At 32.7% G+C, this 14244-nt stretch overlaps 2 protein-coding genes across 3 annotated transcripts in view; one reads left to right on the plus strand and one right to left on the minus strand.

The window, feature by feature from the left end:
* The window catches only part of LOC141394066 (uncharacterized), a 190603-nt gene extending 188736 nt beyond the window's left edge, over nucleotides 1-1867 (plus strand). For both annotated transcript variants that reach the window (XM_073967901.1, XM_073967902.1), the window contains exon 13: nucleotides 1070-1867. In XM_073967901.1, coding sequence (XP_073824002.1) covers nucleotides 1070-1714 — 645 coding nt within the window. In that variant the 3' untranslated portion in view covers nucleotides 1715-1867. The remainder of the gene's footprint in view (nucleotides 1-1069) is intronic.
* Nucleotides 1-14244, minus strand: part of LOC141394063 (uncharacterized) — a 917654-nt gene that overhangs the window by 520831 nt on the left and 382579 nt on the right. The window contains exons 7-8 of the mRNA XM_073967887.1: nucleotides 7256-7363; nucleotides 7042-7178 (exon numbers count right to left, since the gene is read on the minus strand). Coding sequence (XP_073823988.1) covers nucleotides 7042-7178; nucleotides 7256-7363 — 245 coding nt within the window. The remainder of the gene's footprint in view (nucleotides 1-7041; nucleotides 7179-7255; nucleotides 7364-14244) is intronic.

Genomic DNA, 14244 nt, shown 5'->3' on the forward strand with positions numbered 1-14244 from the left:
TGTATGATAGTCACCTTAATCTCTCAAAGTTTATGAGTATACCTTTTGGAATCTTCCAAAAGATATATGACATTAGAAACACATTAAAATAGCACTGAATATGTTGGGGTATAACTCTTGACAATACGAACGGTAGTCCTCTTGCCTCCTGCTTAGATATTTCAAACACAATCACTGACTTTCCATGTATATTATTAGGATCCGAATGGAATCTCCCAACAAATTTGATCATTTTGTTTTGAAAATCAGTTTTCAGTCATTAAATATTTGTGGCGATAAATATGATAGCATACTATGGAGCGTATAAGTCCTGACAATACGTATACGAACCACTGTCCCACCGATATCAATGTAAAGAAGATGTGTAGGTGTCAATAAATAATTCTATGGGGTTCCAGAATTCGTTATGGCCAATATTTCAAAATCTACCAGACTGTTGTACTCAAAAAGTTCGACGAGATTGACAGGATTGATATGTGACATATGATATGCGGCAATAAATTCGTTTTGGGGCTATCCGTGAACCACTTGGTATTGTATAAATGTCACCTTTATCTCTCAAAGCTTTGAGTACTCCTTATGGAATATTCCAAAATTCCTTTAACTGTTTTGAAAATAAATTTAAAAAGCATTGAATATGTTGCTGTACATTAGAGCGTATAACTGCTGACAATACGAATACGAACGGTTGTCCTCAACATTGATTTAAATTTTGTTATTTAAAAATTTAATAACCAAAATTCTAATGTGAATCAGGTTTTTTCCTCCTTTCTATTTGCATTTCTCCAAATTCTTATTACATTTTAATTATTTAACTTCAGTCTACAGTTCTGATTTTCCATCCAACCAAACAAAACAAAACAAAAATTGCAGACAACACAAGAATCAATAAATCAAACAAGAGAGAGAAGGAGATACATCATTTGAAATTTTTTGCCAATTAAAGCAATTAATTATGCTCAACCTAGTTTTCACTCGCAATCTATTCTCGATTTTCTTTCCTAAACCTATGTAATGTTTTTTGTTTCTCTTCTTTACTTCTTATTCTTCTTCCTTTTTTCTATTACAGCTAACACAACGTTTAGCCAAATTGGCGGGTCTTAATAAGACAGGAGCTGCTAGCGATTTCAATGGTGGTATGGGTGGTGGCACTGGCAGCCATACTGGCAGTCGCATGAACTCAATACGTGGTTCGAAAAGGAAAGTTGACTTGAAAGTGCTTGATAAACTAGTTACAAATTTGTTGGAACAACAAGAACAAGTAACGACAAACAACAGCAGCGGCCCAGAATTGGGTGCCTCATCTATATATGCCTCAACGCCGGCAACTAATCGCAAGTCTTCTATGAAATTAAATCGTTGGCGTCCCACATCACGTTCGGCACATAGTTTCAATATAACCGAGGGTTCAACTAATTATGGTGCAGATCATCTAACATCGTCGGGTGGCGGTGGTGGTGCGGGCAATGGTGGTGGCGGTGATATACAACATATGCCCACCATTATGGAAAGCACGGCTGGCAGTATGACATCACAACAACAAAAAAATAATAATGAAACTTCTACAGCGGGACGTCCACGTTCTCAGCGTACTTCATGGTCGAGTTCATTGGAACGTACGCCGGGTGCTGTACGCAATGTTTTAAGGAATATGACAACAACGAATCCAGATAATGAGGAGAATCTTAATTTGACACAAAATTATGTAGCTTAAAGTAGGCAAGCAAATAGGCATATTATTTAAATACAAGTATATAGACAAACATATGTATGTATTTATGAGCAAATAGAATAAAATTTGTTAGATGTAGAAATATTAGATTTGTTTAACTATACAATGCAATAAAAGGGATATAAAATAGAAAAATATATATATATTTCAAAGGACAAATTTTAGTGGAATGTGAGATCAATTAATGTGGGTTATTAAGTATTTTCTCATGGAATGTACACTGGTCAACAGAACGACAAATTATTTTCTGATTCCTCTAAACAACATAGCAAAAGTTCATATACTTAGAATAAACATAAGGCCTAAAATTATTACTTTCGTGTCATACTATAAAAGGTTCGAAGAAATCTGCAAAAAAAAATGTGGTTTGAAGCAACCGAAGAGCTGACGGTTTTTGCTGTTACCGCTTTTACAGTTTCCGATTTTTGTCGGCAACTCAAAAACTGATTAAGAGATTCGCTACAAATTTTGTGGAATTTTCTAGGGGGAGGTTTACTTCCCCTTTTTAGGACACAAAGACTTGACCACGCCCACTTTTTAAAATTTGTTACATCTACAAAACTCCTGAACCGATTTGCCTGAAAATTTCGGGGAATGTACGCCCTATGCCATATTTAAAAAACGCCATATCATTTCCGAATAAAAATCAAATGCCGTCATAACCCATCTTAGCTTTTTATGGAAAGAAAATTTTACTTTTTTTATTTTCAATTTAATTTTTTCTACAAACACCGATTTCCATCAAATTTGCAGCAAAATCTCAATGTTTGCCGTTATTATGTATATTTTATGAATTTCGAAGGAGGTGGGGTACCTTCCCCATGCCTTTTTTTAAACGCTATATGTATAAACCAAACTTATGATTATATCGGTTTCAGTATAAATTTGGGAGGCAATGTGGTTGTGTGTACCCTAGGTACATATTTGGAGCCAAAATACCGGACCACACCCACTTTTTAAACTTATGAGTGCATCAGCTTGCAAATTAATTTTCGAGACAGCGATGGTTGCGCCTCCGATCAAGAAAAACGATATATTTGCAAATTTCCTTAAATGGTGAGGTTCAACGGCCCATTAGCTATGAAAAACGAAAACATTAAAATCTCTAATTCTTCACGAATCTACAAATAAAGCGAGTAAAAAAGGATCAGTTCGGTTTGCCGAGCGGTATATCTCTGTCGGCATAGATAGATTTTCCAAAAAAGTCATGTTCTAAGCTTGGGTTAAAGTTAAAAGCTTGGGTTTGGGTGTCGGATTAGTAACCATACCCTAGAAAAAGCAGCTTGCTATGAAAAAACGAAAGAAAAAGAAACCCCTCTAAAGTTGACAAACCCCGCAAACGTTTTAAGGACATTGATCTACGAATCTGCACCTGGAACGTTCACACTCTGTATTGAGCAGGTGTACTCGTATACGCATTGGCCGATGTACTTGAAAAGTACAAGGCCGATATTACTGCCATACAGGAAATACGATGGATTGGGAAAGGCGTCACAACAACACCTGAGGGTGACGCACTGTATTATAGCTGCCATGATACAAAGCATGAGTTTAGTTGCGGATTTGTAATTGGTCGGAGGTTAAAACATCTGGTCTGCAGCTTCACCACAGTGAATGAAAGACTCGCCACAATTCGATTAAAAGCAAAATTCTTCAACATCAGCTTCATTTGCGCTCATGCTCCCACTGAAGACAAGGATGAACAGACCAAAGATATATTATACGATCGCTTAGAAGAAACTTATGGTCATTGCCCTGCACATGACATTAAAATTATTCTGGGCGATTTTAATGCCAAAATTGGAAAGGAGAATATCTTTGGCCCAACAGTCGGGAGACTGATAGACTTTGCAGCTGCAAAAAACATGGTAGTTAGCAGTACTAGATTTAAGCATCTCGATACTCATAAGGGCACCTGGCTATCTCCAGATCAAAGAACAAGTAATAAAATTAATCATGTTGTGATAGATGGAAGACATTTATCCAGCGTGTTGAATGTACGATCGTTCCGAGGAGCAAACATAGATTTGGACCACTACCTTGTTGCAGCAAAGGTACGTACGTACGTTGGACATCGGTAAGCTGCAAACACAACAGATAGCCACAGCATGTTCCACTCAATTACCCCAATTTCTTAATGAAAGCACTCCCCGTCCCGATAACATATCAGCACAATCGCAAAATATTGCCTACTCCATGCAAACAGCCGCAAAATCCATACTTGCATACCAGAGACCACCAAAGAATACATGGTATGACCAGGAGTGTCGTGCTGCTACCGAAGAGAAAAAATGCGGCACTTGAGAGGTATCGGGAGAAAAGGAGAGAGGAGAAACGTCTTTTCCGCAGGAAAAAGAGAGAAATGGAAAGACGAGAGTGTGAAAAAATCGAGATGTGCAGGAGCCAGAATGAAGTCCGAAAGTTCTACCAAAGAGTGAAACATCAAACTGTTGACAGTAGCAACTCGTAGCGCACGAGAGTGGTATCGGGAGAAAATGAGAGAGGAGAAACGGAAGTGTGAAAAAATCGAGATGTACAGGAGCCAGAATGAAGTCCGAAACTTCTACCAAAGAGTGAAACATCAAACTGATGGCTTTAGTACAGGCACATCCTGCTGTAGAGACCAGCAAGGTAATTTGGTAACTGATACAGATAGTGTGATCAGGCTATGGAAAGAACATTTCTCCAAACTGTTGGTATTCCATAGTGGCGAAGACGGCGAGGATACCACAGATGGTATTAAATGTATACCGCCCTGCCAAGATGAGGTAAAGACAGCAATAAGTCGGCTGAAGAATAATAAGGTAGCGGAAGCCTTACCTGCCGAGCTGTTCAAAACCGGAGGCGACACGCTGATAAGGTGTATTCATCAGCTAGTTAGCACCGTCTGGCAGGAAGAGCGAGTACCCGACGATTGGAACCTGAGCATCCTGTGCCCTGTCCACAAGAAAGGAGATAAGACTGTATGCTCTAACTGTAGGGGCATAAGTCTTCTCCCTATTGCCTACAAGATAGTGTCAGGGATAATATGCGAACGACTAAAGCTTATGGTCAATGAAATAAATGGGCCATACCAATGCGGCTTTAGACCTGGTAAATCCACCATTGACTAGATATTTAACCTGCGGCAAATCCTGGAGAAGACCCAAAAGATGCAGATCGACAATTGCCACCTTTCTATTGATTACAAAGCAGTCTTCGACAGCCCCCTACGTTCAAAGGTATTCCAAGCCATGTCTGAATTTGGGATCCCTGCAAAGCTCATCCGGCTTTGTAGAATGACATTAACTGATACTCGATCGTCAGTTAAAAAAGGAAAGAACCTCTCCGAAGAGTTTGGTACCAACAGAGGTTTCAGACAAGGTGATGGCCTCTCGTGTGATCTATTCAACATTCTGCTGGTAAAGGTTATACGAGATGCGAAGGTGAAAAGAAGTGCCACAATATATACAAACAGCCATATGTTACTTGGTTATGCCGATGACATTGACACCATAGGTCGATCGGTAAAGGCAGTTACTGATACCTTTGAAAAAGTCGAAAGGGAATTGTCTAAAGTGGGTCTGGCGGTAAACGGCGAGAAGACAAAGTTAATGGTGTCGTCGCGCAATGCGTCCATAGAGATCGGGCCAACTGTTAACATTGTTTCCTATAATTTTGAGGTAGTAAGGGACTTTGTCTACCTCGGCCAACAGATGTTGCTTCGGGCTGAGTAAGCAGTTTAGGAATAAAGCCACATCTCGTCAAACAAAAACAACGCTTTACAAAACAGTGATACTACCCGTGCTGACCTATGGTTCAGAAGCCTGGGTACTTGCGCAAGCCGACAAGGCCGTGCTTGGTGTGTTTGAGAGAAAAATTCTTCGAAAGATGTATGGACCAATCTGCTTTGACGGTGAATATCGACGTCGTATGAACCACGAGCTGTATCTGCTATACAACGACATCAGTATAGATAAACGTATCGAGACGCAACGATTGTCTTGGCTAGGCCATATCATGAGAATGAGCGATGATGAACCCGCTTAAAAGGCGTATAAATTCGGGCCGCATGGCGGTGTTCGCAGAACTGGCAGGCCAAAGAATGTATGGCGCAAACAAGTGGATGAAGATGTGACAAGGCGCGGTATTCCAGAAAGCGAAGCACTAAACAGAGGGGGTTGGAAATGTTTTCTTAGTTCGGCTTATTGAACAAATGTTCTGTAATGAGCCAGCTAAGTAAGTAAGTAGTTTTTTAATACATAATGAGGGCTATATGTTTAACGTTGACGCCAAAATTTCAATTATTCTGATGTTCAGGTTGTAAAACAAACTAACGTATAGTATTTCTATAATTGTCTGCCTGTTTTTGTTACTTTCGTCTGTTTTCAGTATCCAATAGATTACAGAATGTCGGTATTTTAATGTAAAAATTCGTTGAGTAAACGGAAGAAAATCAGAAATATACCGCGGCATGGAAATTATTATGAAGAAAAAAATGTAAAAAAACAAAAACGACCACAAAACGACGAAGCAAGCACCAACACAATAAAAATTATCATGGTTAAGGTAAGTTATGCTTCAGCGAATTATTGAGGACCTGGGGATGGTAATAAAAATGAAAACACAGCTACCCTCATTAAGTGGTGGACGGATGGATGGAAGGGAGGGAGGGGAAATTATGACGATGATGATTGTTGGATGGTGTTTGGTTTAACAACTCTACTTCAAGAACTCTTATTATAAAATATAAGTTTGAAGAGGAAATAAGAAATTTGCAGGGAGTAAAGAGGCAAGAAGGAGAAATTGGTGCTGAGTTATGTTGAGAGAATTATTATGGGTGCGGTAACAAGTTTCCTTGAAATATGAACGTGTATGTATGGGTGGCAGGTATTTTGTTTTAATTAAATATTATTCACCACTGATGATGAATAACTAAGATAGGGCGATCATAAATTTGTTAGCCTGGCTGGCCATAGTTATTACATTATTAATTAAGAAAATAGCTTTAGCATGGGCTATTGTATAAAAAAAAATAATTACACAATGGAAGAAGATTGTCCATAGCATCCATCTTCAAACTATGCAAATATTTCCGTTAATAATGGTATAACTGATAATGCAAAAGGAAATCGTTTCTTATTTCATTAAGTAATTAAAACATATTTAAATAGAATTTACCCACTAGCCCATCCTGCTTTATTCGTGGAAAATGTATATAATTACTTAATAAACTCTCACCCTCCTCCTCAAAACAAGAAAAGAATTTCATTGTTTCCTTGGTTTTAACAAAATATTCCCACACAATCCTTTAGTTATCTACTACTTACATGTCGTTCCAGTGTCAATGGCAACTGTTCTTTGCTTTTATGTTGCTGCTGCTGTTCTTGGTCAATGTTGCGATAATACGCTGTTAGATTGGCACCTAAGCGTATTGTCACCTCATAACGTGTCTTCCCCGAACGAGCTAAAATATCAAAGAGTTACAATAGCCTTTGTAAACTAATCTTAGTTTTCAAAATGAAATTCTTTTCAAGCTGTTACCTGAAGTTCTGCTTGATTTGTGTAAGGAATAGCCACCACCAACATCCTTGGAACTTTCAAAATTACATTCACGATGACAATCAAGGGCTGAGGAATTGGCAGTGCAACCTGAAACAAGGAAATGGATAAAATAATTAAAATATTTGAATATGCTGTGGGAGGAAATGATAGAATAATGAATAATATGAGAAAAATAACAAGTAAATGCAGATTTAAAAGAAAAACAATAACAGTAGTGGTGGACCTAAGTGTACTATGGCCATATCCCTAAGTTTAAAAATAAAAAGCATTTTCGTAGGTAACAAAAGCTTCTGTTTGCAAAGTGGACATACTAAAACGCTGCACCACATTTAACGGTTCAAAATATACCTCAGGTTTTGGAGGATACACCAATTCCAACTATCATTTTTATTGTATTCATTTTACCCACTTTCACTCTTAACACAAATTCTTCTTCTCCGTGTGTAGACCCCAAACACCTCCTAAACTTTCAAACCTTAAACTTCTAGAAAACAAAACACAATTTTAAGATTTCCTCAGGGCAATCATAGCAAAGAAAAAAACATCTGATACACTATTTATGTACATGCAAAACTGCTTGTCGCTCTATGCACTTTCTAATCCATCTAGCAATCCCCTTAAAGCAGAAAATAAAGAAAAAACCTTTCCTTAGAAACTACTTGCAACAACACCAACTTCAATATTGCAGAAAACATAAAACTTCAAAGCGCTTGCGAAAAAACATACAAACAAAAATACTACAGGCCAAAAAGGAAATCGAAAAGGACGAACGGGAAAAATATATACCAAATACAGCTGGCGACAAAGAGGAGTGACACATCAATTTACCACAGCTTTCCTGGCAATTTAATACTTCTTTGTCAACTGCTGACACTTAACAAATTTGCAAGCACGTGTCACAATGTTGAAGACCAGAACATATGTGACATTTACACATGAGAGGAGGAAGGAACAGGTTTCATTAAACATTACACGAGGTTAGAAAAATCCATGGGACTTAAAGGTAGAATTTCAATATAAAAAATCAATGACATATACAAGTAAGAGAAAACAATGCAGTATCAAATTCAATATTTCATAAAATATCACAATTCCCACCTAATACAGAAAGACTAAGAGCTGAGGATATGAAGATGCCCACTAGGGTTATGACTTTTTGACATGTTTCCTCAAAAATGATTTCCTGTAGCAGGGATGCATGAACTTTTGCCTATTAATCACTATGCTATCGTTTATTCCATTGAAATATAAAAAAAGTTCACGCATAAATCGATTTTAAAAAAAATATTTTTTGAAAAAATATATAAAGTGAAAAAGAAATTTTTTTCAAAAAATTATTTTTTGTTGCACGAATGAAGAAATAAAAGCCTACTAATAACTATAATAACGTTTATTTCATTCAAATATTAAAAAAGTCGCGAAAAAAGTCACTTTGAAAAAAATTTTAATTTTTTGTTTTTTGTTAAAAAATTATATTTTTGAATAAAAGCGTTTACGACATTTTTACGATTCTCAGAATTGAAGAAAAATAGTGAGAAATACATTTTATGTCATTTTAATTATCTCATGTGGCTCTAAAGTTTATTTTCAATTATATATCTGTTTTCAGTGACTTCAAAAAATTGTCCATAATTTTGATACAGTCGGACCTCGATTATCCGTGATGGTCGGGACCGGAGGCATTACGGATAATCGATTTTCCCGGATAATGGAGGCAATGCTTTTACGCAGTTTTTGAACATATTTTTTAAGAAAAAATTACATAATATTGTACAATAATATGAAAATCTGCAATTTTTATTAAATTCGTTACAGTAATCCACCAAATTTTAGACGGATATATAATAGCTCTGTTCCAGAACTAAAAAGTTTTTAAAATTTTTACCACTTTTACAAATTTTGCGTTCCCGTACACAAAATTTATATGAAAATCGTTTACGACTTTTACAATTTTTTCGACTTTTACCACTTTATAAAGTACGGGAACAGGCCAAATATCATCATCATCAGATTCGTCTGAATGGACTTTGCCCCATGGTTTTTGTGATACCATAAATACACAAATTGTGTAATACGGGAGAATTTCCATTTTTCGTTTGTTTACCTTCTGTTTGCTTAATCACATTAATTGGAAAGTGTGCTTTTACTCCAGAGCAACGAAGTTTATAACGAAAAATAGAAGAAATGGAAAAAAATCCACCATTTCTTTTCTATCACGGATAATGGAGGTTCCCGGGTAATCGATTCACGGATAATCGAGGTTCAACTGTAAATCCAAATTTTAAAATCATTTTGTGCGTGAGGTTTTTTCACCAAATCACTTTATAATTAAGATTTTATGCAATCTTATGGCAAAACTCATCACGCTATGATACAGGGATATGAGGTTGTAAAAAAGTCATAACCCTAATGCCCACATGCTAATGAAAGTCTTAGTTTGGCAGTCGTTTATAAGACAGTTTGATAGATACATATATATTTCATATATAGTATACAGTTTTGTATTTTGCATCAATTGATATTTTGTCCATAGAAAGTAATATAAAATACAAATATAAAATTTAAAATATGAAATATAATATATAAAGTATAAAATATGAAATATAATAATAATAATAATAATAATAATAATAACAACAACAACAATAATAATAATAATAATAATAATAATAATAATAATAATAATAATAATAATAATAATAATAATAATAATAATAATAATAGTAATAATAACAATAATAATAATAATAATAATAATAATAATAATAATAATAATAATAATAATAATAATAATAATAATAATAATAATAATAATAATCATCATCATAATAATAATAATAATAATAATAATAATAATAATAATCATCATCATCATCATAATAAGACAGTTTGATAGATACATATATATTTCATATATAGTATACAGTTTTGTATTTTGCATCAATTGATATTTTGTCCATAGAAAGTAATATAAAATACAAATATAAAATTTAAAATATGAAATATAATATATAAAGTATAAAATATGAAATATAATAATAATAATAATAATAATAATAATAATAATAATAATAACAACAACAACAATAATAATAATAATAATAATAATAATAATAATAATAATAATAATAATAATAATAATAATAATAATAATAATAATAATAATAATAATAGTAATAATAACAATAATAATAATAATAATAATAATAATAATAATAATAATAATAATAATAATAATAATAATAATAATAATAATAATAATAATAATAATAATAATAATAATAATAATAATAATAATAATAATAATAATCATCATCATAATAATAATAATAATAATAATAATAATAATAATAATAATAATAATAATAATAATAATCATCATCATCATCATAATAATAATAATAATAATAATAATAACAATAATAATAATAATAATAATAATAATAATAATAATAATAATAATAACAATAATAATAATAATCATCATCATAATAATAATAATAATAATAATAATAATAATAATAATAATAATAATAGTAATAATAACAATAATAATAATAATAATAATAATAATAATAATAATAATAATAATAATAATAATAATAATCATCATCATCATCATAATAATAATAATAATAATAATAATAATAACAATAATAATAATAATAATAATAATAATAATAATAATAATAATAATAATAATAATAATAATAATAATAATAATAATAATAATAATAATAATAATAATAATAATATAATAATAACAATAATAATAATAATCATCATCATAATAATAATAATAATAATAATAATAATAATAATAATAATAGTAATAATAACAATAATAATAATAATAATAATAATAATAATAATAATAATAATAATAATAATAATAATAATAATAATAATAATAATAATCATCATCATCATCATAATAATAATAATAATAATAATAATAATAATAATAATAATAATAATAATAATAATAATCATCATCATCATAATAATAATAATAATAATAATAATAATAATAATAATAATAATAATAATAATAATAATAATAATAATAATAATAACAATAATAATAATAATAATAATAATAATAATAATAATAATAATAATAATAATAATAATAATAATAATAATAATAATAATAATAATAATAATAATAATAACAATAATAATAATAATCATCATAATAATAATAATAATAATAATAATAATAATAATAATAATAATAATAATAATAATAATAATAATAATAATAATAATAATAATAATAATAATAATAATAATAATAATAATAATAATAATTGTTCCACAAACATCCCATAAGGGACAAGGGAGACTTCTCTCATATCAGTAGAGAGAGGTATTTTGCCACCGTTGAAAAGTGTTTTGATGTTGCCTGGCCGGGGAATCGAACCCGCGACCTTATGTGTGCAAGGTGGGTGTGCATACCATTGCACCACGGTGGCACCCAAATATAGAATATAAAATGCAAAATATGAAATATATAATATAAAATATAAAACATAAAATATAAAATATGTAATATAAAATATACAAAATATATAAATACAAAATATAAAGTATAGATTATTAAATATAAAATACAAATTATAAAATCTATATAAATTAAAATCAAATATCGTTCGTTGGTAATGGCATCAGTTGATAAGGGCTGGATCGATTTCAATAATTCTTTTTTGAAATGTTCGTCATAACACAACTTAGGTTTTTATGCAAAGACAAGTTGACAATGCCCACTTTTACTCTAACTTTTTTTTTCAATTTTCAATTTTAATCTTTTCTTCAAAAACTACTGAACTGATTTTCCTAAAATTGTCCTGGAATGTACAGGGATGACCCCCGCTGAAAATAGACTACATATTTTTTGAATTTTGAAAGGAATGGGGTACTTCTCAAATAACCTATTTCTTTAAAAAAAAACTCTATATACATATTTATAAATAACAAGTAAAAAAGTATCAGTGCCGACAGAGATATACCCTCAGCCTATGTGAATTAAAAATTTCATCTACGGACAGATCGACACAATTGTTGAACTTTTGTGGGGGAGGTAACATAACGAGAAGATCGATATCGACCATTTTAGAAGTTAAAATAAATTTGGACAAAATATTAGTAGATCCAACGTTTGGATAAATTTGGTTGCCCCGTTCAAGGGTTATCGTTCATACCATTTAAGTGGCATTTTTTAAATATTGGACAGAAGTACAGAAAGTTGTTGCCAATCTTCGAACTGGAACTAAGTTAGAACACCTTTTGGGGTGCTTTCTCAGGCAGTATGGACTTGTCCCCGAAAAAGCATTTACCGTCGTAATTGATGCAGCGATTGCAAGTTTCTTCAACAGAAATCAAAGAGATTCTTAAAGTGAATTTATCAAAAGTGTTGTGTGGGAGGTACCCGAATGAGTGGACAAATATAGTCCATGTTCAAACCTGATATACATATGGCAGATGTATTAGGATGTGTAAATTTTGGACCAAATCGGTCGCTCCCTTCAAGAGTTATCGTGCGCACAATTTTTCCGAACATTTTGAACTTTTATGGGGGAGGAACCTGAAGGTGTGCACCGATATGGTTTATCTTCGAACTTATACTAAGTTTGGACAAAATATTACGAAGGCCAAATCCGTTCAAGAGTTATAATGCGATCCAACCACTAAACACGGTGTCATAGGGTTTTTTTCAGGCTATTTGCTCAGGAAGTATGGGCTTGCCCCAGATGAAACTTGTGCCGTCGTATGGGGGGCGGTGAATACAAGTTGTTACAACAAAAACCAAATCGATACGAGAGCAGGCGCTAAACTGAACTTTTCCAAACTTTTGTGTGGGAAGTACCCGAAGAAGTGGACCGTCCATATTAGAACCTCATCTAAGTCTGGTAGAAATTTCACGATGTGCAAAGTATGGGCCAAATCGGTTACTTCCTTCAAGAGTTATCGTGCACACAAATTTTCCGAACTTTTGTGGGGGAGGTACCTGAAGAGTGGACCAATATAACCCATCTACGAAGTTGCAGCCTGCTCATGTATGTCGACCGAAAGGTTTTTTGCGCTTCGGAAGTGGAAAAAATCATTTTCTGTTTATGTAAACGCCTTCGAAACGACAATCTATGCGACCGACAAGCCATACGAAATAACACGTAAACTAACACTTTTCCATTAAATTTGGGTTTATGTATTTCGAAAGGACTGTCTCTTATAGGAAGAGAATGTCAAAATCACTCACTTGCTTTGTAGCTGCTGAGTAGAACGTAAACTCGCGAATAACACCGAAAATCTTAAAACAAATTTAGGCAACACATTCTTGAAACAAAATAAACATTTTATAGACACGTTTTAATGGCGGTTTCATTCATTATTTTGAAAAAATCAATCAATCAAAATAATTCAAAATACCGACACATTTTGGGCCCGTTTATGTATGTCGACAAGAAAATGAATGCGTAAGAAAAACTACCAAATTTGAGTGTGTTTTTTTTCAAATTTGTTTTTTGTTTTGATGCAAAAGCAAAGGAGAAAATATTTCCAAACCTAAAGTTTGGGTGTGTTTCATGCGCACACATTTTCGTTTCGAAATACATAAACAAGTACCAAACTCTTCGGAGAGGTTCTTTAATATTTTAACTGACGATCGAGTATCAGTTAATGTCATTCTACAAAGCCGGATGAGCTTTGCAGGGATACCAAATTCAGACATGGCTTGGAATACCTCTGAACGTAGGTGGCTGTCGAAGGCTGCTTTGTAATCAACAAAAAGGTGGTAATTGTTGATCTGCATCTCTTGAGTCTTCTTCAGGATTTGCCGCAGGGAAATATCTGGTCAATGGTGGATTTGCCAGGTCTAAAGCCGCATTGGTATGGTCCAATTATTTCGTTGAACATGGGCTTTAGTCGTTCGCACAATAGCCCTGCCACTATCTTGTAGGCGATAGGGA

The sequence above is a fragment of the Musca autumnalis genome, unplaced genomic scaffold (genome assembly GCF_047663935.1).
Source record: "Musca autumnalis isolate F117 unplaced genomic scaffold, ASM4766393v1 scaffold_2, whole genome shotgun sequence".
Lineage (NCBI taxonomy): Eukaryota > Metazoa > Arthropoda > Insecta > Diptera > Muscidae > Musca > Musca autumnalis.